Source organism: Diabrotica undecimpunctata, chromosome 7, assembly GCF_040954645.1.
Source record: "Diabrotica undecimpunctata isolate CICGRU chromosome 7, icDiaUnde3, whole genome shotgun sequence".
Classification (NCBI taxonomy): domain Eukaryota; kingdom Metazoa; phylum Arthropoda; class Insecta; order Coleoptera; family Chrysomelidae; genus Diabrotica; species Diabrotica undecimpunctata.
Window position 1 is genome coordinate 25,261,057 of NC_092809.1, and position 27,720 is coordinate 25,288,776.

The 27,720-nt window shown below is 32.8% G+C and overlaps 2 protein-coding genes across 9 annotated transcripts in view; one reads left to right on the top strand and one right to left on the bottom strand.

Annotated features, from left to right (window-relative positions):
- The window catches only part of LOC140445087 (tyrosine-protein kinase transmembrane receptor Ror-like), a 275,808-nt gene that overhangs the window by 96,945 nt on the left and 151,143 nt on the right, over positions 1-27,720 (bottom strand). The gene's annotated exons all lie outside the window — the stretch shown is intronic.
- Positions 12,526-27,720, top strand: part of LOC140445084 (uncharacterized) — a 107,731-nt gene continuing 92,536 nt past the window's right edge. For 3 of the 6 annotated variants that reach the window (XM_072536890.1, XM_072536895.1, XM_072536894.1), the window contains exons 1-2: positions 12,549-12,965; positions 16,542-16,850. In XM_072536890.1, the coding sequence (XP_072392991.1) occupies positions 16,684-16,850 (167 nt within the window). In that variant the 5' untranslated portion in view covers positions 12,549-12,965; positions 16,542-16,683. Of the gene's footprint in view, positions 12,966-16,541; positions 16,851-27,720 lie in introns of all 6 variants that reach the window. The other 3 variants (XM_072536893.1, XM_072536891.1, XM_072536892.1) reach the window with 3 other exon arrangements.

Below are 27,720 nucleotides of genomic sequence, written 5' to 3' on the forward strand. Positions count from 1 at the left end.
AAAATAATGTGTTAAACTAATGATGCCACAAAATTCATTTGATTTTAACGTACTCAAAAGTTTGGGGGGATTAAGGGCTGCACACCCGCCTTAAAATTTTTCTGTGCGCTTAGATCTTGTTGTTTCTTTTTTATGAAAAATGCTTTCAGAACAAGAAAGTAACGTGTCCATTTTTATTACAAAATGTCAAGTAGTTTAGGAGATAACGCAAAAAAAACAATTTTTATTTTGTAACTTCAAAGGGCTGTAACTTTTTTTGTGTACATTTTTGTAATATTGTTCTGAAGCTATTTTCTTGTGGCATGTTAGAGTAATTATTATTTAAATGGGAATAAGCCACAATTAAAGGTTAAAGTACGTTTATTGACGTTTCTCAATTTCCACTTTGGGAAATCATTCTCAAAATACAAACATTAGTTTCCGAAGTGAACGATTTCCGAAGTGGAAATTGAAAAGTCAATAAACGTAATTTAACCTTTAATTGTGGCTTATTCCCATTTAAATAATAATTACACTTTTGTACTAAGGTAAGTTGGATTTAATCAATTTATTTTTGTCCCCGGAATGCGTGATTTAATTTTTGACATACCTTTTTGAAACACCCAGTATAATAAGTATATTACTCTTAAATTTGTTTCAAATTCTTCACTTTTTGCTGTTTTGACGAAAAAAAAAAATTACCGTTTTTTGACATTAATTTGTTAATAACGGGTTAAGTCCAAAAAATCGACTGCAGGTTCTCGTTATAGAGGTCCATACTATTCAAAACAACTGTCATTTGCCTGACCGGGTCAGTGTTACGAAAAAAATCTTATTTCCCTAATCTAAAATAGCCATGTTTTGAGTTGAAATTATGAGGGTGATATTGTCCTTTCGGTATCAAGACCAAGTAAGTCAACTACATATTACATTGGCTGTCACAAAGCATTTGTATGTAACAGATGACTTAACAAATTTCAAAAATTTTTTGAAGACCATTTCCCGATTAGAAATAGAAACGTCAAAAACAAATGTAAAATGTAATGCTTTTTTACAATTAATTCTGGTTTAATTACATTTAAAAATACCTCTATTGTCACAAGAAAACAGTTCGGACCCCGTTTCCACATTTCATTACAAGTTCCTTTTTGTATAGAATTTGATCATAAGAAAATAAATGATAAAATGAAAAACTATAGATCAAAAAATTTTTATTACTAACTAAAAAACCATCTTGGCAAATCTAAACGCAACATAAAAGAGAAGATAAATTTTATCGTAAATTTTTGTAGAAACCGATCAATAATATTTACACAATGGAAAGTAAACAAGCTGAAAAAATCTTTCTCAAAAGTCGTTTAGGAGGCTATTACAATAGTTAATTAAAATCAAAGCAATATTTACACACATTTTATTACCAAGTGTTTCTGTTTCTAAGTTAAAATACACCAATTTAAATTTTTTGAAGCGGAAATTTGGTTATGAATATTCATTCTGTGCGATTGGTATTATTTGTTGTTCGTGAATTTGTGAGGTAATAATATCAAAGTATTAAAATACATATTTACTATGAATGTTAATATTTTAACGTTATACGAGGGTGGATTGATATAAAACTAGGCTTTGATAGAAAAAACAAGTTTTTTGGAAATAAATCAATTTATTTCTCAACATAGTCCCCTTTTAGCTCGATACAGTTAGTAAGACGATGTTACAATTTTTTTATCCCATCCGAATAGTACTTCTGCTCCAGCTCTTCAAAATAGGCCGAAGTTTTCAGCGACGACTTCATCATTTGTTGCGAAACGGCGTCCTCCGAGCCATTTTTTTAGGTTTGGAAACAGGAAAAACTCACTGGTGGCAAGATCTGGGAAATACGGTGGGTGTTCAACCAATTCATAGCCCAATTCGTGTAATTTTGCCATGGCGACGGCCGATCGGTGAGCCGGTGCATTGTCTTGGTGAAAGAGCATTTTTTTGCGTTCCAAAACGGAGCGTTTTCGACGCAATTCGGCATCGAATCGATCCAATAATGTTGCGTAGTACTCACCATTGATTGTTTTTCCCTTTTCCAAGTAGGCGATGTGGATGATGCCCTTCGCATCCCAGAAAACAGTCGCCATCACTTTGCCGGCCGAATGTGCACTCTTTGCCTTCTTCGGCGGCCCTTCGCCGCGTTTGCGTCACTGTTTCGACTGTTCTTTGGTTTCCGGTGTGTAATAATGTACCCAGGTTTTATCAACGTTGATAAATCGGCAAATAATATCCTTCGGATCGCGCTGCATCATCGCCAAAAGCGTATCCGAAGTGGTCACACGTTTTTGCATTTGATCGATTGTCAGCAAACGCGGCACCCATCGCGCGGATAGCTTTTTCATGTCCAAATCATGGTGAATGATGTTGTGTACGCGTTCGTAGGAAATGTTTAGGCCTTCTATTATCTCGCGGAGTTTAATTCGACGATCTGCCATTATTATGTCATGGACTTTGTTGACCATTTCCGGCGTGGTGACTTCATTTGGCGTCCCGGGACGCTCATCATCAAAAACACTCGTACGACCACGAACAAATTCAGCTTTCCAAAATTTTACTGTTGCTAACGAAGGTGCAACTTCACCATGAACTTCGCCAAAGTCGGCTTTAATTTGCACATTCGTTTTATCCTTTTTGTGGAGGAACTTAATCACCGAACGATATTCCACTTTTTCCATTTCTCCGAAAACACAAAATTTGCTTGTTTTTGACGGCTGTAAAAACCAAACTAACTGTTTTGAAAACTTAAAATTTTGACAGACATCACGTCATGAATGGTAAATGTCAACACAGAAACCAATTCGGTATCAAGTAGCGCCCTATCAAAGGTTAGTTTAATATCAATCTATCCTCGTATTATTGTTTGATTAAAACTTTAATTATTTTTTTACTGTATTTAAAGGAATTTTGTTGTTGTTTTTATCAGGGTTATTTCAAAATAAATCAATAAATCATTGAATTTATTTACGAAGTTGAAAAACATTTAAGTTAATGTTTTACTCTTTTTTCGTTGCCAGTGATTTTATCTTTTAAAAGACTAAAGATATTCGTTTTCTCGTAGTTTAAGTTGTAATATAACATTATGTGAAAACCTTTCTATCAAATCGCCATAATGACTGGTTAAAAAATGTTATTTTGAATGTTGTAATAGTTTTGGAGTTTATTTTTTAGATCTGGGTATATAATGGCTAGTGTGTTTGTGTAACATGTGTTGAAGATATCCAGTATTACAGCATTTTTTTAGTAATGACAACAAAACTACTATTTAAACTACTAGAAAACGAATATATTTAGTGTTTTGTATACGAATATATTTAGGGGACAAAATCACTAGCACTTAAAAAAGAATAAAACAATAATTTAAATATTTTTTAACTTCGTAAATAAATTTAATGATTATATGATTAATTTTGAAATAACCCCGATAAAAACAACAACAAAATACATTGAAATACAGTAAAAAATAATTAAAGTTTTAATCAAAAACTAACATAACCTCAAAATATAAACATACATAGTAAATATCTTTGATATTCTTACCTCACAAATTCACGAACAATAAATATATCAATCGCACAGAATGAATATTCATAACCAAAAGTCCTTATTTATTCTTCAAACAACTAAAAAGCCAATATTTCCAACTTCTTAGGAGACAAATACACACAAAATTAGAAATGTTTGAAAAGATTTTTAAAACCCCCGCCCATTCTGACGTAAGAGTACGTAGTCGTGTAAAGTAAGGTAGTTCATTGCAAAACAAAATCTCAATTTACGCTAAACTCTTTGGATATCAATTACAATAAACAAGAAATACAGGATACAGTATAAGTGAGTTAATCGATTATTAACAGACCGCACCAAATGGCCCTGTAGCCGAATCTTGTATATTTTATTGAGCTTACTATGCCGCCTAAGGGTTCAATCAAATAGTGGAAACTGTTCACTTTTTAATAAATATAAATGAATAATGTCGTCATCTTGATATAACGCTGTTTTATGTTAAAGTCCGTAACCAAATTTCAACAGGAAATATAAAATTTTTAAATAGAAGCTGTTGAAAACATTGGAACAGTGTTTTAAACAGTTAAAGTAAAGGAGTTTAAACTGATATTGTCAATATTTTTAAGCTGCGTTAGTAGGACGAGATTACTGGAGGATAGTTCATTTGATTACATGAAATTAACTCGAAAATACTAGCCAAAAAAAAACTTTCATAGATAACTTTTTAAATCACCGTAAATTTAAAGTTGCAATAAACGGTAATGAGTCAAATGTTCTTGAACAGCTGAATGGTGTACCTCAAGGCTATCTTTTAAGTCCAATTCTGTTTAACTTGGCAATTAATGACATCTCAAAAGAAGTTCATCAACCGGTAAAAGCTCTGCTGTACGCTGATGATCTACTTATTTACTGTAGTGGAGCAAGCATATCCAGTACATCAAATCTTATTCAAAATGCTGTAAACAACGTATATTCTTAGTCCACATAACACGGAATTAAATTTTCCCAACACGGAATTAAACTTTCCAGCTCAAAATCTACGATACTAAGATTTAGCAAAAAACAAAGCGTTCAAAACCCGGAAATATATCTAAACGATGTTCCTTTACCCACAGTAAATAATCATAAAATCTTGGGGCTAATATTCGATCAGAAGTTAAACTGGAAAATACACCTAAAAAATCTAAAGGACAACTATGCTGTTAAAACTAAAAATATTGAAAACACTTGCACATCATCAATGGGGAGCTGAAGAAAATATGTTATTGAGAATCTATACAGCTCTTATTCGCTCTAGATTAGATTATGGATGCATGCTCTACATGACCGCCTGTAATACTTATCTTAAATCCCTAAATTCAATACAAACGACCTCCTTACGTATATGTCTAGGTGCATTTCGATCTAGCCCCGTCGAAAGCATGTGCATTGAAGCTTTAGAACCTCCTCTTTTCATACGACGTCAGCTTTTACTCTCTTCCTATTTCACTAGAGTTTCAGCCAACCCAAAAAACCCAGTAATTAAGCTCATTAACATCCACCACGCTCCTGAAAATAGAGACAGATCTGTTTACCCCCTACCACAATTAGCAAATCCTTTGCTAGCAGCTATAGACCTGAATATAACTACTTCCAATAATCCTCCATGGACCAATAAGCTACTTGCTTTCAATACTAGTCAGTCATTACAAGCAATAAATGTAAAACAGTAGAATAAAGTTCTTTATACCGACGCATCTAAAGATGAACAGAATACTGGCTGTGCTGTTTGTACCGAAAACATAACCTTAGCTCTACACCGACTACCAACCACTTGTAGTATTCACACTGCCGAATTATATGGTATCCTTAAAGCTCTTGAAATGACTTCTCCTAATACGAAATCTCTAGCTATATGCACTGATTCTCTTTCTTCAATTCAGTCCATTGCCAACATATACCCGTTAAATCAGATAGTCCAAAAAATCCAACACATCTGTCATCAAAACCACAGCACAGAAACATCAATAACCATTTTTTGGACCCCATCTCATGTGGGGATCACTCGAAATGAGTCTGCAGATATCGCAGAAAGAAAAGCAAGTTGTTCTGACCTAAGCCTAGAAAAAATTCAACTTCATCAAGATCTAGCAGCAACCATAAAACAAAACACTCGTAAAACATGGCAAAATCATTGGAATACACAAAACACAAAACTGTACATAACCAATCCCACTGTATACTCATTTAAGATACCTACAATGACTAGGAGGGACAAACTCATCATTCGAAGACTCCGAATAGGACACACTCGCTTCACTCACGGATACCTGATGACTTCCGAAAACCTACCTGCTTGTGAACATTGTGATTCTCACCGCCTTACTGTAGAACACTTACTCGTTGAGTGCAGTTATTTTAGACTATATAGACTAGCGCATAATATAACCGGTAACCTGATACAGATACTTAGTTCGCCAAATGTGTACAGTGCTCTAATTGACTTTTTAAAAGATTGCAGATTATATTATCGCATACAACAAATATTGTAACATTATGTGTAAAAAAAAAACAAAGTTTGTAACACTATATTTTTCCAAATCTAATGTAACTTACTGTATTTATCTTATATAATGTAATAATCTTATATGTTTTTGTACTCGTGTCAATGCCCATAGATGTCGAGATACGTTAGTTTCAATATAAAAAAAATATGTGTTCTTATTGTATGCCACACGGTAAATAAAAATAATAAATTCTCAGCTACTGATGCGTTTTTTTGGTAAAAATCGTAGGGACAGCTAAACGATACGATAAACTTAGAGATCACGCGTATGACATTGCATTTTTTATTTGCTGGATTATAGTACTGCCTTAGTACGATTAGAACATTCCGACCAATGTTTCTGTGACAACTATTCTTATTTTATCGCTAGCAACAATTTTCAGTTGTTGGCTTACCAATCAGTTTTTCGGCTTTTTTATTGAATTCTACAATCAATAATTTAGTTCTGTTTTTGTATCTGCTATCAGAATTAACCCATCAACGCCTTGTGTGACCACTTGGTTACGCAAACACTCCATCAATTAATGTTGATTGTAGCTCAACTTAACGCTAGGAATATATCCAGAGTTTAACTTTTCGTTAATAGATGTCAGTGTATTCAATTTGTTACTGTATTACATTCAACAGTTTGGAAGGAAAGAATAGTATAGCTTCGTGGATTCATGCGTATTAACGAATGTGCAAATTATGGAACCGAGATTTGAGTAAGTAGTTTTATTAGTTTGCTATTAAGACGTTCCGGCAATTTAAATAATTATTGATATAGTTAAGGAAGTAGGTTATAACATAAAAAATATTACAGGCAACCTCACCCATTAACATAAAATTTACATGAGACTTAATCACAGTGTTAAACTTCATTCGCTTAGCTCGGGCATATTTTGACAGATTCATTGTCGGAAACCTACAACACAACAATTCCTACTTCTCAGTATTAATAGCTCAGGTATCCTACTATTGCAGACTTCTTTCTTTAAAAAAAGAAGAATTATTCTAAATAGTGGAAGTGTATACTAAACCCATCAACTTTTGGGTAGTATATATTTAAAAAATATATTTTAGTTGTTATAATTTTCTTCTTCTTCATGTGCCTTGTCCGTTCCGAACGTTGGCAATCAACATGGCTATTCTGACTTTGTTTGCGGCAGATCTGAATAGTTCAGCAGATGACAATCCGAACCATTGCCGCAAGTTTTGGAGCCACGAGTGTCTTCTCCTCCCTGGACCCCTTCTGCTGTCTATTTTCCCTTGGACGATCAGTTGTAGTACTCTATATTTATTGTGTCTCATAACGTGACCCAAGTATTCCAACTTTCTTTTCTTTATACTTATTCCTACCTCTCTCTCTTTACCTATCCGGCGTAGTACCTCTTCGTTGGTCACGTGCTCAGTCCAGGATATACGTAATATACGTCGGTAAGCCCAAATTCCAAATCCTCTACTTTTTTCATCAATGTTGCGGTCATTGTCCACGCCTCCATTCCATATAACAAAACCGGGAATACATAACATTTCAGAAGTCGAATTTTGAGAGGTAGGGTGAAGCTTTTAGAGGTGAAAATTTGCTTCATGTTAGTGAACGATGCTCTTGCCTTTTCTACTCTTATACGTATTTCCTTCGCTTGATCCCAATTTGAGTTAACTGTTGTTCCCAAGTAGATGTACGAATCCACGTGTTCAATTCTTTCATCGTCTAATATCAGTTGCTGTGGTGGTTGTTGGGTTTTGCTTACTAACATCCATTTGGTTTTTGTGATATTTAGTCTGAGTCCGTATTGTGCACTTGTTTTTTGTATCTTACTCATTAGGCAACTCAGTTCCTCCATGCTACTTGCTAGAATCACAGTGTCATCAGCATACCTTATGTTATTAATTATTTCTCCATTTATCTTTATGCCTTCTGTGCTTTCCTCCAGCGCTGTCTTAAATACTTCTTCTGAGTATATATTAAAGAGAATAGGAGACAAGATACAGCCCTGTCGTACCCCTTTCTTGATCCAGTAGGATCTACATTTACCAATTTTATTGGTAAATGTAGATCCTACTTTCACTTTAGCTGTTTGGCCCCAATAGAGACTCGCTATTGTTCGAATGTCTCTGTAGTCGACTCCGATCTTATGGAGAACTTCAATTATCTTTTCGTGCTTTACGTTATCGAATGCTTTTGCGTAGTCTATAAAGCATATGTACACGTCTTTGTTCATATCTCTGCAGCGCTGGATAAGTACCTGTAGACTAAAAAGTGCTTCTCTTGTCCCAAGAGAATTCCGAAACCCAAACTGCGAATCTCCAATATTATCCTCGCATTTTTTGCTTATTCTGTTGTAAATAACCTTGGTGTATGCCTTCGAAATGTGGTTAATTAGACTTATCATCCGATGTTGATCACAAGACTTTGCTTTTGGTTTTTTCGGTATGGCAACAAAAGTTGACTCTAGCCAGTCTTCAGGAAACTCCCCGCTGTTATAAATATTGTTAAAGAGTCTGACGAGTGAGTCTAGAAATTCACTGTTTGTTTCGCACAGCATTTTCAATACTTCTTCGTATACGTTATCGTTGCCTGGTCTTTTGTTATTTTTAAGACCCTTTATAGCATTCTCCACTTCTGATTTTAGAATAGAAGGGCCAGTATCATCATTGCTCAGTGTACACCCACTAGGACGGTCATCATTAAACAGTTGTTCCACATAAGTTTTCCAGATTCTAACTATTTTGTCGGGGTCTAGTTGTAGATTTCCATTATCATCGCATAGCCCTTTCGATAAAATATTGTAGCTTTTCTTTGTTGTGAGTTCCTTTATCTTCTTATGCATATTGTGATAGTCGTATACCTTTTCGCACTGTTCGATTTCTTCGCATCTCTCCGAGAACCATTTCTCTTTAGATTTTCTTATCTCAGCTCTAATTCGTCTATGGGTTTCGCGGTATTTGGCAGTATCTTTAGTTTTATATATCCGTCTCTCTTCCATCATGTCAAGGATTTCTGCAGTCATCCAGTCTTTCTTTTTTCTCTGTTATAATCTCTGTTTTCATCATGTTATAATTTAACATAACTATTTATTATATGGTGCAGATAAATAAATATTGATTATCTGTAATTCACAAAGTTTTATTTTATTTACTATTTAGTTTGTTTACTATTAATATTGGCTATGAGTACGTGTGCTTGGTTGTATAGTAATTTCCAGCCACTTTTAGTCTGTCAAAAAGTAACTAACTTCGCAAAAAAATAATTACTAAATTCACTAGACAGTTCGGACTGGGAATAGCGAACCGAGTATACCAAATGGTCACACTAGGCTAATAAGAGATCTAATTAATTTTTATTTACAGGAGAGGTTTGACGCTCCAGGAAGCCCTGAAAATGGTTTATAACGATAACAATGATCTAACCGGCATATATATAGTCCAACTGATCCAAATGTTTTGACTGATGAAGATTCGGCTGACGAGGATAATGATTGATTTGTAGATAACCTGTCCCGAAGACAATTATAAGCAGAAGCAGCTCTGGGTCTTTTTGAAGACCAGAAGACAATAGTGTTTTTAATGAGATGGAAGACGAGCAAACACCACGTATGTCATCACTTGATACAGAACCTAATACTAGTTTTTGAACTCACTAAAGAGAAAAAAGTATACTAATAAACTTGGATCGACGGAGATTTTGTAAAAACATCCGATTTCCCAAAGCAGACTACCCATAATTTAAAAATATGAGCCCTATAAATTTATTTGAGTTGTTTTTCGATAACGAAATGCTAGACCATATATTAGACGAAACCAGAAAATACGCTCTTTTTGTAAACTGTCCTGATCCGAAGATTACCTTGGACGAGCTCATATGTTTTTTGAGTATTTTGATTGTGTCTGGATACATCTGTCTTCCTGGAAAAATTGGGACAATGGGGCAGACTTTTCCAATAAAATGGTGAAGGATGCAATGCGTCGCGACAGGTGTATCCAAATAATGCGTTTCATGCACCGTGCTGATAATACGCAAATGGATTTAAATGATAAAATATGAAAATTGAGACCAGTAATCAAAAAATTACAGAATTCTTTTCTCAAATATTATCAACCAACTGAAAATATGAATTATGATGAGTCGATGGTGAAATATTATGGTCGCCATAATTGTAAACAATTCATTATGGGAAAACCGATAAGATTAGGTTATAAAGTATGGTGACTTAACTCCGAAACTAGTTACCTTGTAGATCTTAAGATCTATCAAGGAATAAGTACAAATTCGAACGACATTTACCAACTTGCATTTGGAAAGGCAGCCGCTCCCCTTGTCTCGATCTTGGACACTTTGTCACAACAAAAGCTGCCTTACCAAATCTATGTAGATAACCTTTTTACTGGATTAAATTTAATAGTGTATACAGAATACCACAAGATGTTCCACTTGTCGATAAAAAAACTATGTCCAAACAAACTCGAGGTTATTTGGTTTCAAAAATTGACAAGGAAGATGGTATTATATTGACAAGATGGATGGATAACGCCGTCGTAACAATGGAATCAACTTCATATGGTGTGCATTCTATTCAACAAGTAAAATGTTATTCACATTCTGAAAAAAAAATGTCCAAATTCCTTGCTCACATTTTGTTGGAATGTATAACAAGTTTATGGGAGGCACCGATAGAATTGATAAGGATTTAATAAGATACCGTATAGATATTCGTAGTAAGAAATGATATTGGTCTATACTTACATGGTTAATTGATGCTGCAGAGCAAAATTCATGGATACTTTATAAGTGTTCAGGAAGACCGACAACTAATTTGAATTTTCGACGTGAAATCGCGACTACTTACCTTACCAAATTTAGAAACCTTCCCATTAGACCTGGTAGACCAACAACAAGTAGAAATAGTTTATCTTTTAACAGAATATCTGACAACATTGGGTATTAACCATCACACTAATTCACTCAATATTATCAGAATTCGAAAACTCCGTCGTTATATATACCGATGCCTCCAAATCATCAAACGGCACTGGATGCGCTTTTTTTATCCCATTGGAACGAATAGAACGCGCATTTAAGTTGAACTCCCAGATCTCTATTTTTACAGCAGAAGCTCTTGCAATATATGAGGCCATACTTTATGCAACAGAAAGTAACTCGGACCATATAGTGATATTATCAGATTCTTTATCAGTTTTGACATCTATTGGGAAACCGGGATTGCCAAATACGTACAGTTGCCCTTATATTTACAAAATTAAGGATATCAAACAAAAGTTAGTAACAAGGGGCAAAAATGTACTTTTTGTTTGGATTAAAACGCATATAGGTTTGGAAAATAACGAACATGTAGACCAATTAGCAAGAGAAAGTATTATGTCTGGTAGAGAAACTTCGTATAAAATCACGGCTTGCGACTTTCTGGCTTCCTTAAAATTAAGATTATACCAAAGGTGGGATAATATATGGAAGGAATATTCCATTGTTAGCCCAAATAGATACACTTCTCTTCAAACAGATATTCCTAAAACTCCTTGGTATAAGTTTTTTAATGTACCTAGAAAATATGTTACCACGATCATAAGACTGAGATTTGGGCATGCTTGTTACCCCAAACATTTATTTAAACTTAAGGTTTTAGATAATGATCAATGTGAATTTTGTACAGAAGAAGGAAACCTAGATCATATATTTTTCAGTTGCCCCAGAAATACTATAATTTCATCCAGATTAATAAATAATTTACATAAACACAATATATTAGCCCCTTGGAACCTTCAGTTCCTATTATCATTAGACTTGAGAGCAGTGTATGATTTATTAGTTATGTTTTTAAAAGATAGTAAAATAACCATGTAAATAATTATACATTAGTTAATAACGTAACCTTTGTCTCTAACCCAATTGTTTAAATTCCTTTCTTACCGTGGCCTAGTGTTGTATGTTAAAAAACCTGTTCCTAACAAAAAACGAACGTGGTGCGCAGAAGAAGGGTGCTGCTCAGTATATAGGACCTATGTAGAGTGAGAAATGCGATATTGGACTCTGCATTGAATGCATTGCTATATTTCATCAAGAGTAAATCTTATAATATTTTTATAGTATTTTGACCTAGTGTTACCATATGGTCACAGTTTGTAATGTCATATATTCGATAAATAAATAAATTTTAATAGGTTTTTCTGCTTATTTGTATTTTTTCTAAACTAATCTTGGTAAAAAAACCACCAGTTTAATAAAAAAATTAATTCAGGCTTTGATGGGTTAATTAACAGCGAGATACATCTTTGAAAAAAGAACTAAATGTAGAATTCCACACAGTATTGTTTTTTACTTCATCTAGTATTCTTTCGAAATGACCCTCGTATTTGAAACATGCGGTTTCTTAATACCAAAAATTTTCACATCAAGTAAACGTTAATTGTAACGGATAAAAAATCCGTAACAAATTTTCGCGAGTTCTCACAAAAAGTCCTCTATCCTCTGATGTAGTAAGAGTTAATATTTCTAAAAATCTGTTTAGCGCTGGCCGAAAATAACGTCCGATATATTTAGAATCGAGATTTCAAAGATATAAACATATAAGAGTGAGTAATTCAGTTTTTCAGTCTTATTTTGCGAAATATAGGAAAAGAACAAGCGATACTATCATGGAGACGCGTGTAGTTTAAAATAAAATACAAGAGTAAAGGTAAATTATCGCCAGACAAAGTAAATCAAAGTTCCTTAACCTAAAAAGTGAGGTGATTTGTGAAACGTGAAAATATAAGTGAAAAAAAGTGGAGCAAATTTTAAGTTTGACAGTAGATTATGAAAAATGACAGAAACTTGCTTGGTGGAAGTATATGGTATTTACCGTATTGTATTACTATGTGACTCCTTTTTATTAACCATAGCAGCTGTTTGTATTTTTGCTCATGTGTGAGTTAAATTTGATTTTTGTGAATATATTGTTTTGTATATACAGAGAGACGATTATCTATTTCTTAGATAAACTTAGTATTTCACGTTTAATATACCAATGGGAGAAGATATATATACTTCAATATTTTTCTCTATAACTTAAATAACTCTAAATATTTTCATGCAAAAAAATATTATTTTAATTGAATTTTGGATTTCTGAAGGATATTTAACCAAATAATTTCAGATATTCTATTTTTATAATACAATTTTTGAAGTTTGGATAATTAAAAAACGAGTTTCAGTTAATTTTGCATAAAAATGATATATAGCCATCTCAGAAAGATTTTGTCGTTGTAGACAAAATCCTTGATAAACCATTTCATGTCGTTTATAACTTCCACTTTTCACATCAATTTCCAATATAGACTATATCTTTATTCGAACCAAATGACAAGAAATTACGCAAAAAAGAAAGCTGCAGCGAATAAGGAAAATATACTTATATCTTCTTCGTGTAGTACCCTGTCCGATTATCGGACGTTGGCGATCATATTGGCAATAATAACTTTGTTTACGGCAACTCGAAACAGATTAGCGGATGTCTCTTGATGAGCAGATACACTTTCGTCCGGAATATCGTAATGAGTTCAGTTTTACCTTAAATTTTTACCTGAAGAAATAACACTTTCGTAAAAGTCAAATATTTTTGCATATACACTTTCGTCCAGGGGTCGAGCTCCGCGGGGATCAATCCCATAATTAAAAAAAAAAAGTTAAAAAATAAAGTTTATTATCTTAGATTAGTGAATTTCATTTACAACTTACAATATAAATATCAAATAATAATAAACTTATTTAAAAACTAAAATAATGGGATGTATATTTAACATATTCTAGCCTAGTAATAGTTTTTTCATTAAAATTTTCTATTTTACTTTTCAAAAATTCCTTAAGGGATACAGTTTTGTAATGTATCATTTTGATATTGATTGATAGCCTCTAAAAACACGAATATATTCGGATGGTATGTATTAAAGGATTTATGTAAATGTGAATGGAAAAATTCACGTGCATTGGTTGTCCTCGTAGTTTCTGATGATTTTGCAGCCCAGAGTATCGGTGGAAATGTTGAGTTTTCATCAACATATGTCTCAACTAAATAATCAACAAAAGCATTTAGCTCGAAACTCTCGGGCATAATTTCGATCAGATAATAAAACTAAACAATCACCGACTTCTTGGTGATCTAGAAAAAGAAGACCAAAGCAATGACCAATCCATTTTCCCACTTCAGTTCTGTTTTTGTAATCATTTGTTAAGCTTGCGAAAGATGGAATTTACATCCGATTATTTTAGATTGTCCCCAAACTGATTTAACAGCCTCATGAATTAATTTTTCAAAATCAATGATAATATCTTTTGGAAGAAAATTTAAAGTTAGCTCTGAACATTTGGTTCTTATCAAATTGAAACATGTTTCATATGATGATAATTTATCTAGCAATAAACAAAATACTAGTGGAATGTGGTGGCCATTGTAGTATCCATGAATTGTAAACATTTGATAATAGAATTTTGGGCAATATTTAAATGTACCATCCATATATATTCTAGAACATTTACATAAATGTCTGAGATTTGTCTCACAAGATATAATAGTCAATTTTGCACTCTATCATTTACCAATAAAAAGTTTTCATTTCTAGACGTGATGATAGGGTCCTCTAATTTTTCCAATGATTCCAGTACTTCTTCTAACGTTTTTGGTAAAACTGGGAGTAATTTCTTTCTTACATTATAAATACTTCGTTTCACTGATTTCAAATTCATAATAGTTAAATTGGTATTTTCTTCTTCACTTCACTTCATTTTGGACGAACTTGTATACCTCAATTTTAGGGGCTTGGACGAAAATATATACCTTCTTTTATAACACTCATTATTTTGGACGAAAGTGTAATCGCCGCTCTTGATAACACTCTTGGAGATTTAGGAGCCAGGATGTTCTTCTTCGGTTTGGGCTCCTTCTTCCGGCGATTTTATAACTCTCTGTAGGTCTCATTATATGGCCGAACTATTGTAACTTTCGAATTTTTATTGTTTTCGTTATTTCTGTGCTCTTTTTCATTCGGTGTCAAACTATTTCAGTTGTTATTCGATCAATCCAACTTATTCGCAATATTCGTCGGTAAATTGACATCTCAAAGGCCTCAAGTTTTTTTATTAGTGTTGCTGGAAGAGTACAGCTTTCCATGCCATACAGCAATGTGGAGAATATGTAGCAGCGTATTAATCTGATTGTAAGGTTTGTAATATCTCTATTAATGAGAATTTTCTTTAGTTTATAGAAGGCGGATCTGGCTTTTTCAATGCGTGTTCTTATTTCTTTGCTTATATCCCAGTTAACGTTAAAATTGACGCCCAAATGGGTGATATTGTGGATTCTTTCTAACTCTATTCTATACGCTCTGATGTTCATTGGTTGTAACACTGTTTTGCTGACAACCATAAGTTTTCTCTTAGAAGTTAGCTGTTAAGCTTTAGCCCATATTCAACATATGTTTTGGCCGCCCTGTTTATAAGTACTATATAAGTGTATTTGCAACTCTTTTTGATTGGATGCATGCAAAACGTTTGTCAGATTACAGAGGGCCCACTTTGTATGTATTGAGGTACTTGTTGTGTTTGTGATTTTCAAGATCTTCTTGGTTTGTCTTTAATTCAATTTTAATTGACTCGTTATTCAAATCTTCAATTATTTTGTGTAATTCCTCTTTTTACTAGTTGTACAGTCTTGTCAGCATATCGCAAGTCGATTAAGTGTCCGTTTATCGGTTTAATAGTTTTGGTAACATTGTGTCTATACAGGGTATTTCAAAAAGGTATGTCATAAATTAAATCACGCATTCCGGGGACAAAAATAAATTTATTGAATCCAACTTACCTTAGTACAAAAGTGTACACAAAAAGAGTTCCCATTGAAGTTACAAAATAAAAATTGTTTTTTTTTTGCATTATCTCCTAAACTACTTGACATTTTGTAATAAAAATGGACACGTTACTTTCTTGTCCTCGAAGCATTTTTCATACAAAAGAAACAACAAAATCTAAGCGCACAGAAAAATTTTAAGGGGGTGTGCAGTCCTAAATTCCCCAAACTTTTGAGTACGTTCAAATCAAATGAATTTTGTGGCATCATTAGTTTAACACATTATTTTTTCTAATAACACATAATTTTCTTTACTTACTTTGGATGCATTTGGCATTTATGTTTTCCATTATTCGATTGTACGTTTTCAATATTTCTTATTACATATATGTGATTGCTTTAGGCTTGCTCAACTTGTAGCGATTATATTATTTTTGATCGCCATTTATTTGGATGCAACAATTTCTTCCTCCTCCAGTTTTCGTTTCAAAGAATTTATTTAAGCTGTTAAAATATACTAAAATGAAGAAATAAGGTGGAAATTTATTTTTCGTGTCGAGATTAAAATTCTTAAAGGTATTTAAACGATCTTGATATGAAATAGTTTTAAAACAAGTTCTATAAAGGAATCACAAATAAAAACACCTATCTTCTATTTTCAGATGGAATTGTAAAAATATTTAAAGCAGTTCGAATTAATTCAAATAAACATTCCTATGGAAGACACTTTATATTTGTGAAAAGTGTTTACAATAAAAAGCGATTTTTCTAAACAATCGATATGTCACTGTCCCGTAAACGCCAATGAAATTTTCCGATGTGGAAAAAACTTCACTGGTGCAGACCGAAGCGCTTTGGAATTTTCTAATAAGTAATAACTTTGGAAAGCAGCTTTTCGAGATTAAGATGTCACGTCCGATGAATATGCTGAGGACAAGGCGAAAAGACTGTAATGTTAAACCCAACAGACGGTAAGAAATTAAGTGTTGTATCATTAACTATAAATAAAATACACTGCGCTCCAAAATTAACGCATAATTTTAAAAACCCTGTTAAATCAAATAATTTTAATGTTTCGATTTTTGTGCTAATATATTATTGTTACCCCCGGTATATTGTAAAATTTATCGAAAGAATGGTAAAAAACGATGATGTTTTTACCAATTTTTGCAAAAAAATTAAAAACATGCTAGTTGTGCTTCATTTTATTTCGAATTAAGTTGGGTTGGATTACGTTGTGCTGAACACTTAAATGGGTTTTTCAAGTTTATTAAGTGTTTTTTCTTTGAAATGAATCACCAGCAGCAAGAAAATCGAAATTTGTCAGAAAGTGACTGTTTTAGAATCGTTACTCTTCGCGAAGAAGGATACACTCAAGTAGAACTCGCTGAACGTTTTAACGTCACCCAGTCAACCATTTCAAGAGTGTTAACACGTTTTTCTGTTACTGGAAGTCCCAGTCAAGGCCGTAGAAGAGTACACTGAAAGAAAGGTTTGTTACCAGCACTTCTCTACAAAATGAATTTTTGGATCTTTATAACTTTAGAATCAGCCAAAATACGATTAGAAGAAGACTTGCGCCGAAAACGACCTACACCCTGGATGGGCACCAATTAGCCCATTATTGGCCATAGAAGGCAAAAATTGCACTTTGCTCGTGAACATGTTGATTGGAATAATGACGATTGGGGAAGAATATTGTTCACCGATGAATCCAGGTACTGTATTTGTTCTGATGACAGGAAAAACTGAGTGTTTAGAAGGCCTGGGGAACGCTACGCACAGTGTAACACCGTAGGGACTGTACAGTATGGCGGCGGCTCGGTGTGGGGTAGGATTAATTTAGAGGCTCGTACGGAATTAGTTAGAATGGATCGCGGTCGGCTTACATCGCAGAGGTATATAACAGACATTTTAGAAGAGCCATTTGCATAATTTATTAGGGATAATTTCATGCTTATGCAAGATAATGCCAGGCCACACACGCCAAGAATTGTGCAGCAGTATCGTCAGGAGGTTGGAATTCCTGCCATGGATTGGCCTGCGAGAAGTCCTGACCTCAACCCAATAGAACATGTTTGGGACATCATAGGCAGACGACTACGACAACTAACTAATGCACCAAACACATTAGAAGAACTGTTTTTGCGATTGGTTGAAATTTGGAATCAAATTGATCAAGAAGAAATAAGAACGATTATTCTCAGTATGAGAGATCGTTGTCAAGCAGTAATAAATGCCAGAGGAGGCAATACTCGATACTAGTACAAGGTATTTTCTTTAAAAATTTCAATTTCGTCATTAATTTATAATCGAAGCAGTCAAACAGTTCATATATCTAGGGACATCGGTTAACCCCAATAATAACACATCTGAGGAAATAAAAAGGCGAATAATAATTGCAAACAGGTGTTATCATGGTCTATCAAAGTACTTAGCTAACAAACGTCTGTCTCAAAAAACTCGTATAAGGCTGTATAGAACACTGATAGTCCCCGTTCTCACATATGGATCAGAGGCATGGACGCTAACGAAAACAGATGAATCCGCTCTATCCATTTTTGAAAGAAAGGTGCTACGCAAGATATTCGGAGCGGTCTGTGAGAACGGAATATGGAGGCGTAGATATAACTTTGAACTGCAGAATATCTACAAGCATACGTTTGGTGGTAAAGATATTGCCACTATAATTAAGCGAAACCGCCTGCAGTGGGCAGGACATGTAGCCCGGGCCCCTGAATCGAACATGATAAAAAAAGATTCTAACAGCGCAACCCGTGGGAATGAGAAGACGGGGTAGACCAAAGCTAAGGTGGATGGATGGAGTAACACAAGATGCGGATAAGATCGGAGTCGGCAACTGGACAATGCAAGCAAGGGACAGAACAGAATGGCGTAGAAAGCTTGAGAAGGTCGAGGCCCTCTAAGGGCTGTAGCACCAAGATGATGATGATGATCATTAATTTATAATGTTAGTTTGTTTAGATCAGTTGTTTGTTTAGATGTTTAGATTTATGATGTTATATTGCTAATTTCAATACATTTTTTGTAAAAAAAGAAAAGTTTTTTATTTAAGATGTTCTAAAACAACCATAAAGCAGAAAAGAACAAACAAAATAAGAATTTTAAAATTATGCGTTAATTTTGGAGCGCAGTGTATATATAAAATCATACAGCTTAACACCATGTAGATTGATAACACCATGATAAGAGGACTAAAGTACAGGTGTTTTACAGTATTTCACCCTGTACGAAATTTATATACATATCGAGATTATTGAACAGTTTTTACTTTTTATGTAACTAAATATCGGCATTTTACAATTTGTTTCTTTAAATAAAAAACATAATTATTTATGAAATTGGTATCAACTACATCGAAGTTTATGTTAAATAATATAACAAAACAAAACCACTGCTTTTGAATTTCCACCGAATTTGGTCAATTTGGCATGTTTGTCTAAAACATCAGCTTCCCCAGAAGAATGATAATTTTACATTAAATATTTTTAAATATAAGGTTGAATGCTCGAATAAATGAACTTTGATCAGATAAAAGGCATATATCGAGCACAGTTTAATTTAATCTTGCCCAAGTACTTTCGATCCCTAGATCATCTTCAGGGGCATTTCGTCAATTGTGGCCTATCCGACAAGAACAAAATGTCATAAACATATAAATGTACATCACACTACACTACAAAAGGACAAACAAACACTTTAAAATTATTTAAGAAAGGCTACATTATGTGCAGATGTCATATCTGTCATTCTGTCTCCGGCTTCTGCACATAATGTAGCCTTTCTTAAATAATTTTAAAGTGTTTGTTTGTCCTTTTGTAGTGTAGTGTGATGTACATTTATATGTTTATGACATTTTGTTCTTGTCGGATAGGCCGCAATTGACGAAATGCCCCTGAAGATGATCTAGGGATCGAAAGTACTTGGGCAAGATTAAATTAAACTGTGCTCGATATATGCCTTTTATCTGATCAAAGTTTAAATATTTTTGGCTGCAAACAATTTGTATATACAGGGTGTACAGAAACTCTTGCCAAAACGAAAACTACAGATAGTAGACGTGATTCTATGTCGATTTAATCTACATGTATTACCACAATAAAAAATGCTTCCTAAAAGAGGCAGCAACCTTTAAAGATGGCTCCTCAAAGTCAATTTTTTCAAATATTTTAAGAACGCTACATCACAAGTTCATCAATGTTTGTACAATGATTAAGCCGGGATGGCAAATCGGGCAATGCAAATAACAAGTTTTTTATTGCTACTACAAACCCTCCACTTACGGGGGAGGGAAGGTATTTTTGGATACAGCAACAACAGGAAACCTGTATCATGAAAGTACAGTTTTCGAGAAAAACACTATACATTTTTTTTGTGTTTGTGACATAAAATCGTGATCCAATACTAAATTTTATAGACTGCCAAATTATTTTAGTGCCAAACTATTATAGCTGCTAGCGTTATTTCTGAACCATAGATTAAATTTAACTTTTATTCAAGATGGTTAATTTTTCAACTGAAGAATATGCTGATATGCATTTAGTGTACGGGGAAGTTCATTGTGCTGATCGAGCAGCAGGACAAAGATAAACAGAAAAATTTCCAAACAGAAGGCATCATAGTCGTTGATTGTTTATAGCCCTATATCAAAAGGTTGACGAGAATCCTGAAATTAACGTAAAAAGGCTAACTGCTATGGGTCCTAATATTTCGAAGTCTTCAATATGCAATATTTATCATAAAGAAAATCAGTACCCTCTCCATTTTCAAAAAGCTCATGAGATATTAGATCATGATCATCATTATTTCCTTGTTCGTATTGATTTTGCAAACTGATTGCAGAACAAAGAGGAGATTTGGATCCTAATATTTTTTTCACAATTTATTTTGTGGTGAAGCTAATTTACAAGAGATTGAATTCTTAACTCATACAATGCACATTATTTTGTCTAAATTGGTGACAATGCTCATGGAATAAAACAGGCAAAACTACAGTCGTACGTAGACGACCTATGTGTAGAGGAAATATGAGTTGTGCTCATGGTCTATACACATGGCCACCTCGCACTGTATCTCATTTGAATAATACTTATGAGTTTGACAGAATAAACAAGACAGTCCAAATTAAATCACAAATAACTCCAAAAGTATTAACCCTTCACCCACATGTGGCACACACTTACCACACTTAAAAGAATAAAAGATTTTGTTTAACTGCCTTATCCATTTATTCATTTTCCCATAGCGATTTAACTATATTCTGCCGTAGACAGTACCAATCGTGCAATAATTATAATGATTTAACTTGGATAGTGAATAATCAAATGGTACTAGGGAGCTTTCATAAAAACTTATGTGTATTATGAACTTATAATTTCAGTTATAATAGTGAAAACTAACTTTTTAAGTTTTTACAAAAAAAGTAATATTTATTTTTATCGTATTGAAGCAAAACGTATAAATTCTACATGGTGTTCAGCAACAAGCTTTAAAACTCACGCGTGCTTTATCATATACGGTTGAATGCATATTTTATAAGATAAAAATCGAAAGAGTATATGCCCTTTAACAATAGGCAATTTACTTTTAATTTAAAATATTAATGTAGCTAATAATATTCGCAAATTTATATTTGTAAATTTTACGGTTAGAGAGGATGATGAATCCAACAACCAAATAAACTTAACAAAATACTATCCCAAATATTTAATTTTAACCGGGCTTATATTGATTGAAATTGATTTATATAATCTGGGATGTACTATTTACATTATAATGAAAGCATTAAAATATCAACGGTCTCATATTTTCATGAAATTTATTTGAACATATTTTAAATTAAAACTTTGCATAGCAGCTTCCGTTTCAATTAGAGAGAGATACAAGTTTTATTTGTATTAAACCGTTAAATATTTGCTTGGGATTATTTAGAACTTATACATATACACAAACTACTGCAACAACTTTGTAATAAACATACATGTTCATGGAGATGATTAGAAAATTCAGTAACAGCCGGCATAAATTGTAGCACAATGAAGTTTTAGAAGAATAACATAAAGGCCACTTAGCACAAACTTATATACTCTAAAAGAATATTATTTCTAGATAATTATTTTTAAATGTCATTTAAAATATGCATTTGACTTTCATCGGTTTCTTTGGGTTCAAAACATTTGACCTTTATTAACTTTCCAAAAGAACAAATTAAATCCAGAACAGAATCTATAGAACATCGAACAATTATGACGAAATATTTTTCTGCTGTCAGCTCTTTCAACTGTAGTGACCGTTACACCAGCCTATCTGGGAAAAATCATTGATATCACGTAAAAATCTTATACAGATATTTGAAGATTCTAAAAGGTATGTGGGGTGAGGGGTAGCTGATAAAAATCCGTGAAGATGTACAGCTGATTTTGTTTTGTTTTTGTTTTAAACAATCTAAAAAGTGAAAACGTCATTTTTTGCCCATAAAACGTTATTCATGCATTTTTGGAGAAAAATGAATCAAATAAAAATTGTAGACCTTAACATGTTCTTCTATTTGCGAATTTCTAAATTAAAATACATAAAGAATTCACCAAGATAGTTGCAAAAAACCCTTAATTTTGCAGTGATTTATAAATATTAATAACTTTGTTTTTTTCATATTGGCATGTAATGTAACTACTTAAAATTATGTTAGTTAATGAGTTATTATGGTGTGTTAAATTTCAAATAGATCGATTAAATAGTTTATAAGTTATTCTCAATTTGTTTATCTCGCAGAGCGATAAATTACCCAACTGTTATTGCCCAAATACCCAATCTAGAAGTATTCTGTAAGTCGAAATCGATTCTATAAGGGGTACATTTTTAAGGTATATTAAACTGCAACAATTTATTAAATTTCTTTTCGAAAAACTAATTTTCGAAATCAAGTTCAGATTTCTGCTTTAATCTGTGCCTTCTAAGAATTGCAAGGCAAAACAGACGTTGATAAAGATGTGTTAACTCCTCAACTAAGCAAAAATCCTTAGCGAATTGGTTTCTCGTACTCATAAAGAGTAAATCGGAATAAAAAGAAAAGGCAGTTAAGATTTGATTTCACGTACAGTGCGTTTGTGTATCCGCTTATACGTATTTCACGCTAAAAGGGATCTTCGGAGCGGTTATTCACAACCGCTCTGAACTTGAAAATAATCTTTCCCGTCATATTAGAAGCAGACTCTTTATCAACGTCTGTTTTGCCTTGGAATTCTTAGAAGGCACAGATTAAAGTAAAAATCTGAACTTGGTTTCGAAAATTAGTTTACGGATTTAATTATCAGATGTCGCTATTTCGTCTAGATCGAAGCCATTTTATAGTTACTTCTAATATGACAGGAAAGATTATTCTCACGTTCAGCCCGGTTGCGAATAGCCGCTCCGAAGATTCCTTTTAGGGTGAAATACGTATAAGCGGATACACAAGCGCACTGTACGTGAAATCAAATCTTAACTGTCTTTTCTTTCAATTATAATAACTTTAACATTTTTTATGTCACACGCTTCCTAGTAGGCTCAATTAAAAACTGGTGAAAAAGCACACTTTCCAAAACAAAACAAAACCTTCTATGGCCAATAGGAAACAAGATAACATTTTTCTTTCTAAAAATCATATTTCCATTATTTATTAACATTAAGAGCGGTGTTTTGAAAAAATTTTAAAAGATGATCTAAATTTTATTAACCATTTTATAAATGGTATAGAATTTTTCATATAAAAATGATTGCACGTCATTCAAGATTTACGACGTCAAAACCCCACAGCGTTCCCAAAACATCAGAATAGTTAGTAAGTGAGGAATTTTTAAAATGTCAAATATTTGTCAAACTGTTATATTAAGAGTAAATACACTTAGTTTTAAGACTACTATATATTCTAAATTTTAAACTTACCTCTTTTAGAGCATTAATAGTAAAAACGTCCAGCCATTATTTCTTGTTCAAAATAATCTATCTTATATGAAAGCTTATCAGCTTTCTACATGTTTATTTATTTTGGCATAGCACAATCACAATACACAACAATAATTAGTTTTTAAAGCTATTAATCTAAATTTAATATGTATTTATAAATACAATTTATTAATATATAATATATTATGATCAAATTGTGTAAGAAATCAAAACATAAACAAAATTCTTACTCTAAAAAAGCGGCAACAGTTTAAACAATTTTGCCACACGCTAAACTGTCATTAAAATTTGAAGCATTTCCGTATCAGTTGCGTACAATTGTCTAATCTATTTAATAAAATTATTACTTTGTGGAATATTAGACTTAAAGAGTTATTTCATAAAATTTGTATTATTAATAATAACAAATGTTTTTGGTTATTTAATCAATATAATTCTAAAATTCCCAATATAATGATGATTACATTTTTCTGATTATTATACCATGTTGACGCCTATGAAAGATCGAGCAGTTCCGTATGGGTTTCGTATTATTAGCTGTGTTAGAAAGATTTGAACTAAGGTTGACGTTCTGGAAATTTCAAATATAAGTGACGTCACTTTCATTAGCTACTTATCTTTAAATGCAATTATAATAAAGTAAAAGAAAAGAAAGAGTTAAAGAAAAAACTATAAAATTAAATAAAAGAAATAAATGTATTTGAATAATTTATAATTATTATATATTTATATAAATAATACACACTTATCAATAAAATTTAAATATTTCTTAAGAAATAATAGTAAAATTCAATAACTTTTTTATGAAAAAATTTAATTAATTTATTTTCCGGAATTTTCCGAGAGGCGAAAATGGCACAATTATTATAATGTTGTTTAGCTACCCCGGTTAAAAAAAAAATGAAGGTTGTATGTGCTAAGATATTTGCCAGCGCGCTGTAATTTAAAGTTTCAATCTAAAATAAAACGGAGCTCGACAGTTCTCCCCTTCACTATTCCGTGGCACCATTTTACGAGTACCACCATTTTAACGGATAATAACTTTTTACTCCTTCACTGCATATGTCATATATAAGTTGTATCATAAAATTTAGATCTTCATTTAGAATCCTTTAAATTTTCAGATCTTAATAAACAGTGGAATTAAGATTTTAAGAATAAAACGCTATGATTTTAAAAATAAAATGTTATCTTGGTTTCTATTGGTCATAGAAGATTCTGTTTTTTCTTTGGAAACTGTGTTTTCTCACCGGCTTTTGATTAGGCCTACATATATGGTATAAACAATATCAGCTATTATAAACGTTTATAAGCTAAAAAGTCAGCCCTTTTTCGAACTGTTTTTTAATAAAAAATTTAATGAAATATAGAAGTTTTAATATTACCTAATACTGAAGCTTCAAAGAATCGATTGCAATTTACAAAATACCTGTAGAGTCACTTTTTGGGCAAGAACAGTTGTTTAAATAATCGTTTAAATAATGTTTAAAACAACTGTTTGTCTAAAACCAAGTTTTTATAAAAAAAAAACAACAAAGCAAAACAAGTTGTACGTCATCAGGGATTTCTGATTAGCAAAAGACAAAAAAGTTAACACAGGCAAGAGCTAGGTGAAACAGACGCACAGTTGAATTAGAGGACGATATTGAAACGGTAGAAAGTTTCACATATTTAGGAGTTACATTAAACACGGATGGAACAGAAGAACCAGAATTCCAAAGAAGAATAGTAAAAGGAAACAAAGCTTATTTTCACTCGATGAAAATGTCTTTTCCCTCGATGGTGTTTCGCTCCAAAAACATACACTAGAGATCGAAAATCAGGGTCTACAAAACTATTATCAGACCAATAGTATGTTATGGATGCGAGACATGGGTGATGACAGAAGAGACAAAAATAAAACTGGAAGTCTTCGAAAGAAAAGTCCTAAGAAAGATATTTGGACCTATTAACGAAAACGGAATATGGAGATCCAGGTATAACCATGAACTCTACCAACTGTTCAAAGAGATACCGATCTCAGAATTCGTTAAACTTCAGAGACTTTGCTGGGCTAGTCATGTAGTAAGAATGGAGATAGAAAGATTGCCGAAAAGAGCCCTTGATAGTAAAATGCAGGGCGCAAGACCAAAAGGAAGGCCACGGAAAAGATGGGAGGATGAAGTGGCAGCGGACGCGCAAAATTTGCTAGACGTGAGAACCTGGAGAAGATCGGCGCGGGACCGACAAGGTTGGAGGCATAGTTTGGAGGAGGCCAAGGCCCGATTTGGGCTGTAGCGCCATTGGAGAGAGAGAAAAAGTAAAAAACAGTTTTTGCGTAAAAAACGATTCTTATACATTTTAGAAAAAATAACTTTCAAACAAAAGTTATAGATCATAAAAAGTTCTTTAATATTGAGAGTATCAAAATTAAAATACACAAATAATTGGCAGAGATAATTTTAAAAAACCCTATATTTGAAGTAATTTATAAATGACATGTAATATAACTATTGAAAATTGTGGTATTTAATGAGTTAATAAAGTGTAGACCAGATCGACCAAATAGCTTAAAAGTTATTCAATTTGTTTATCCCGGAGAGCGATTATTTAAACAACAGTACTTGCCCGAACAGTCACTCTAGAGGTATTTTAAAAATCGCAATCGATTATTTGAGGCTTGTTTTTAAAGGTATTTAAAAAAAGATATACATAGTAAAAAAATAACAAATTTATTAAAATGTTTTTTTAATAAACCGTATAAATGAAGCCTTAAATAATTGATTGCGATTTATAAAATACCTTATATTACATGTAATTACATTATGCAAGAAACAAAGTTATTAACATTTATGAATTCCTACAAAAATTAGTGTTTTTTATAATTATCTCGGTCAATTGTATACTTATGTATTTTATTTTTTAAACTCTCAAAATAAAGAACTTTTATATACAACTTGAAACATTTTCTCTAGAAGATATAATAAACTTTTTATAGGCCAAAAACTATGTAAAAAAAAAAACAAAACAAAATCAGCTGTACGCCTTCACGGATTCTTCATCAGCTTTCCCTTTTAGAACCTTCAAATATCTGTATAAGATTGTTGTAGATTCTCTTTAGGTTTTAGTTTACCATAATTTTGGTTCCCCTTTGTAAGTCGTATTTTCAAGTTTTTTCCATTTTCCATTTATAATAGGTAAATTCCTGAACTCTTTCAAATGTATATGGCCGTTCTTCATCCGCCTTTACCGTATATGTATTATATTCTTCTCTATCTTGTTGACTCATTCTTATGTATTTTGACTTCTTTTTATTTATATTTAGTCCACACTTTTTGTTTACTTTATTATCCTTTTTGTAATTCTTTTCAGCCCTTTTTTTGTTTTATCGGTATTGTTTCCAATACTATATTAAACAGTGAAGTTGTACAGGTCACCTTGTCTGAATGACCATAAATAGAGTATCATTAAAGTAAAGTAAACAATTATTATAGCATTCTTCTTCTTTTGGTGCCTATCCTCTGTGTATGTTGGCAATCACGTTGGACCATACAACTTTGTTGACAGCTGCTCTAAATAAATGTATGGTAGTCGTTCCTGCCCACTGTCTGATGTTCTTCAACCACGATGGCCTTCTGCGCCCTTGAGATATTCTGCCTTCTATCTTGCCTTGTAAAATTAGTTGAATTAGTTGATACTTCTCATTGCGCATCACATGCCCTAAGTATGTCATCTTTCTGATTTTCACAATACGCATAATTTCCAGATCTTTATTCATACGTTGGATCACGGTGTTGCTTGTAACATGATGGGTATAGGACATTCTGAGCATGCGGCGGTGGCACCACATTTCGAAGGCTTCTAATCGTTTGGATGTTGCCTCCGTCAAGGTCCAGG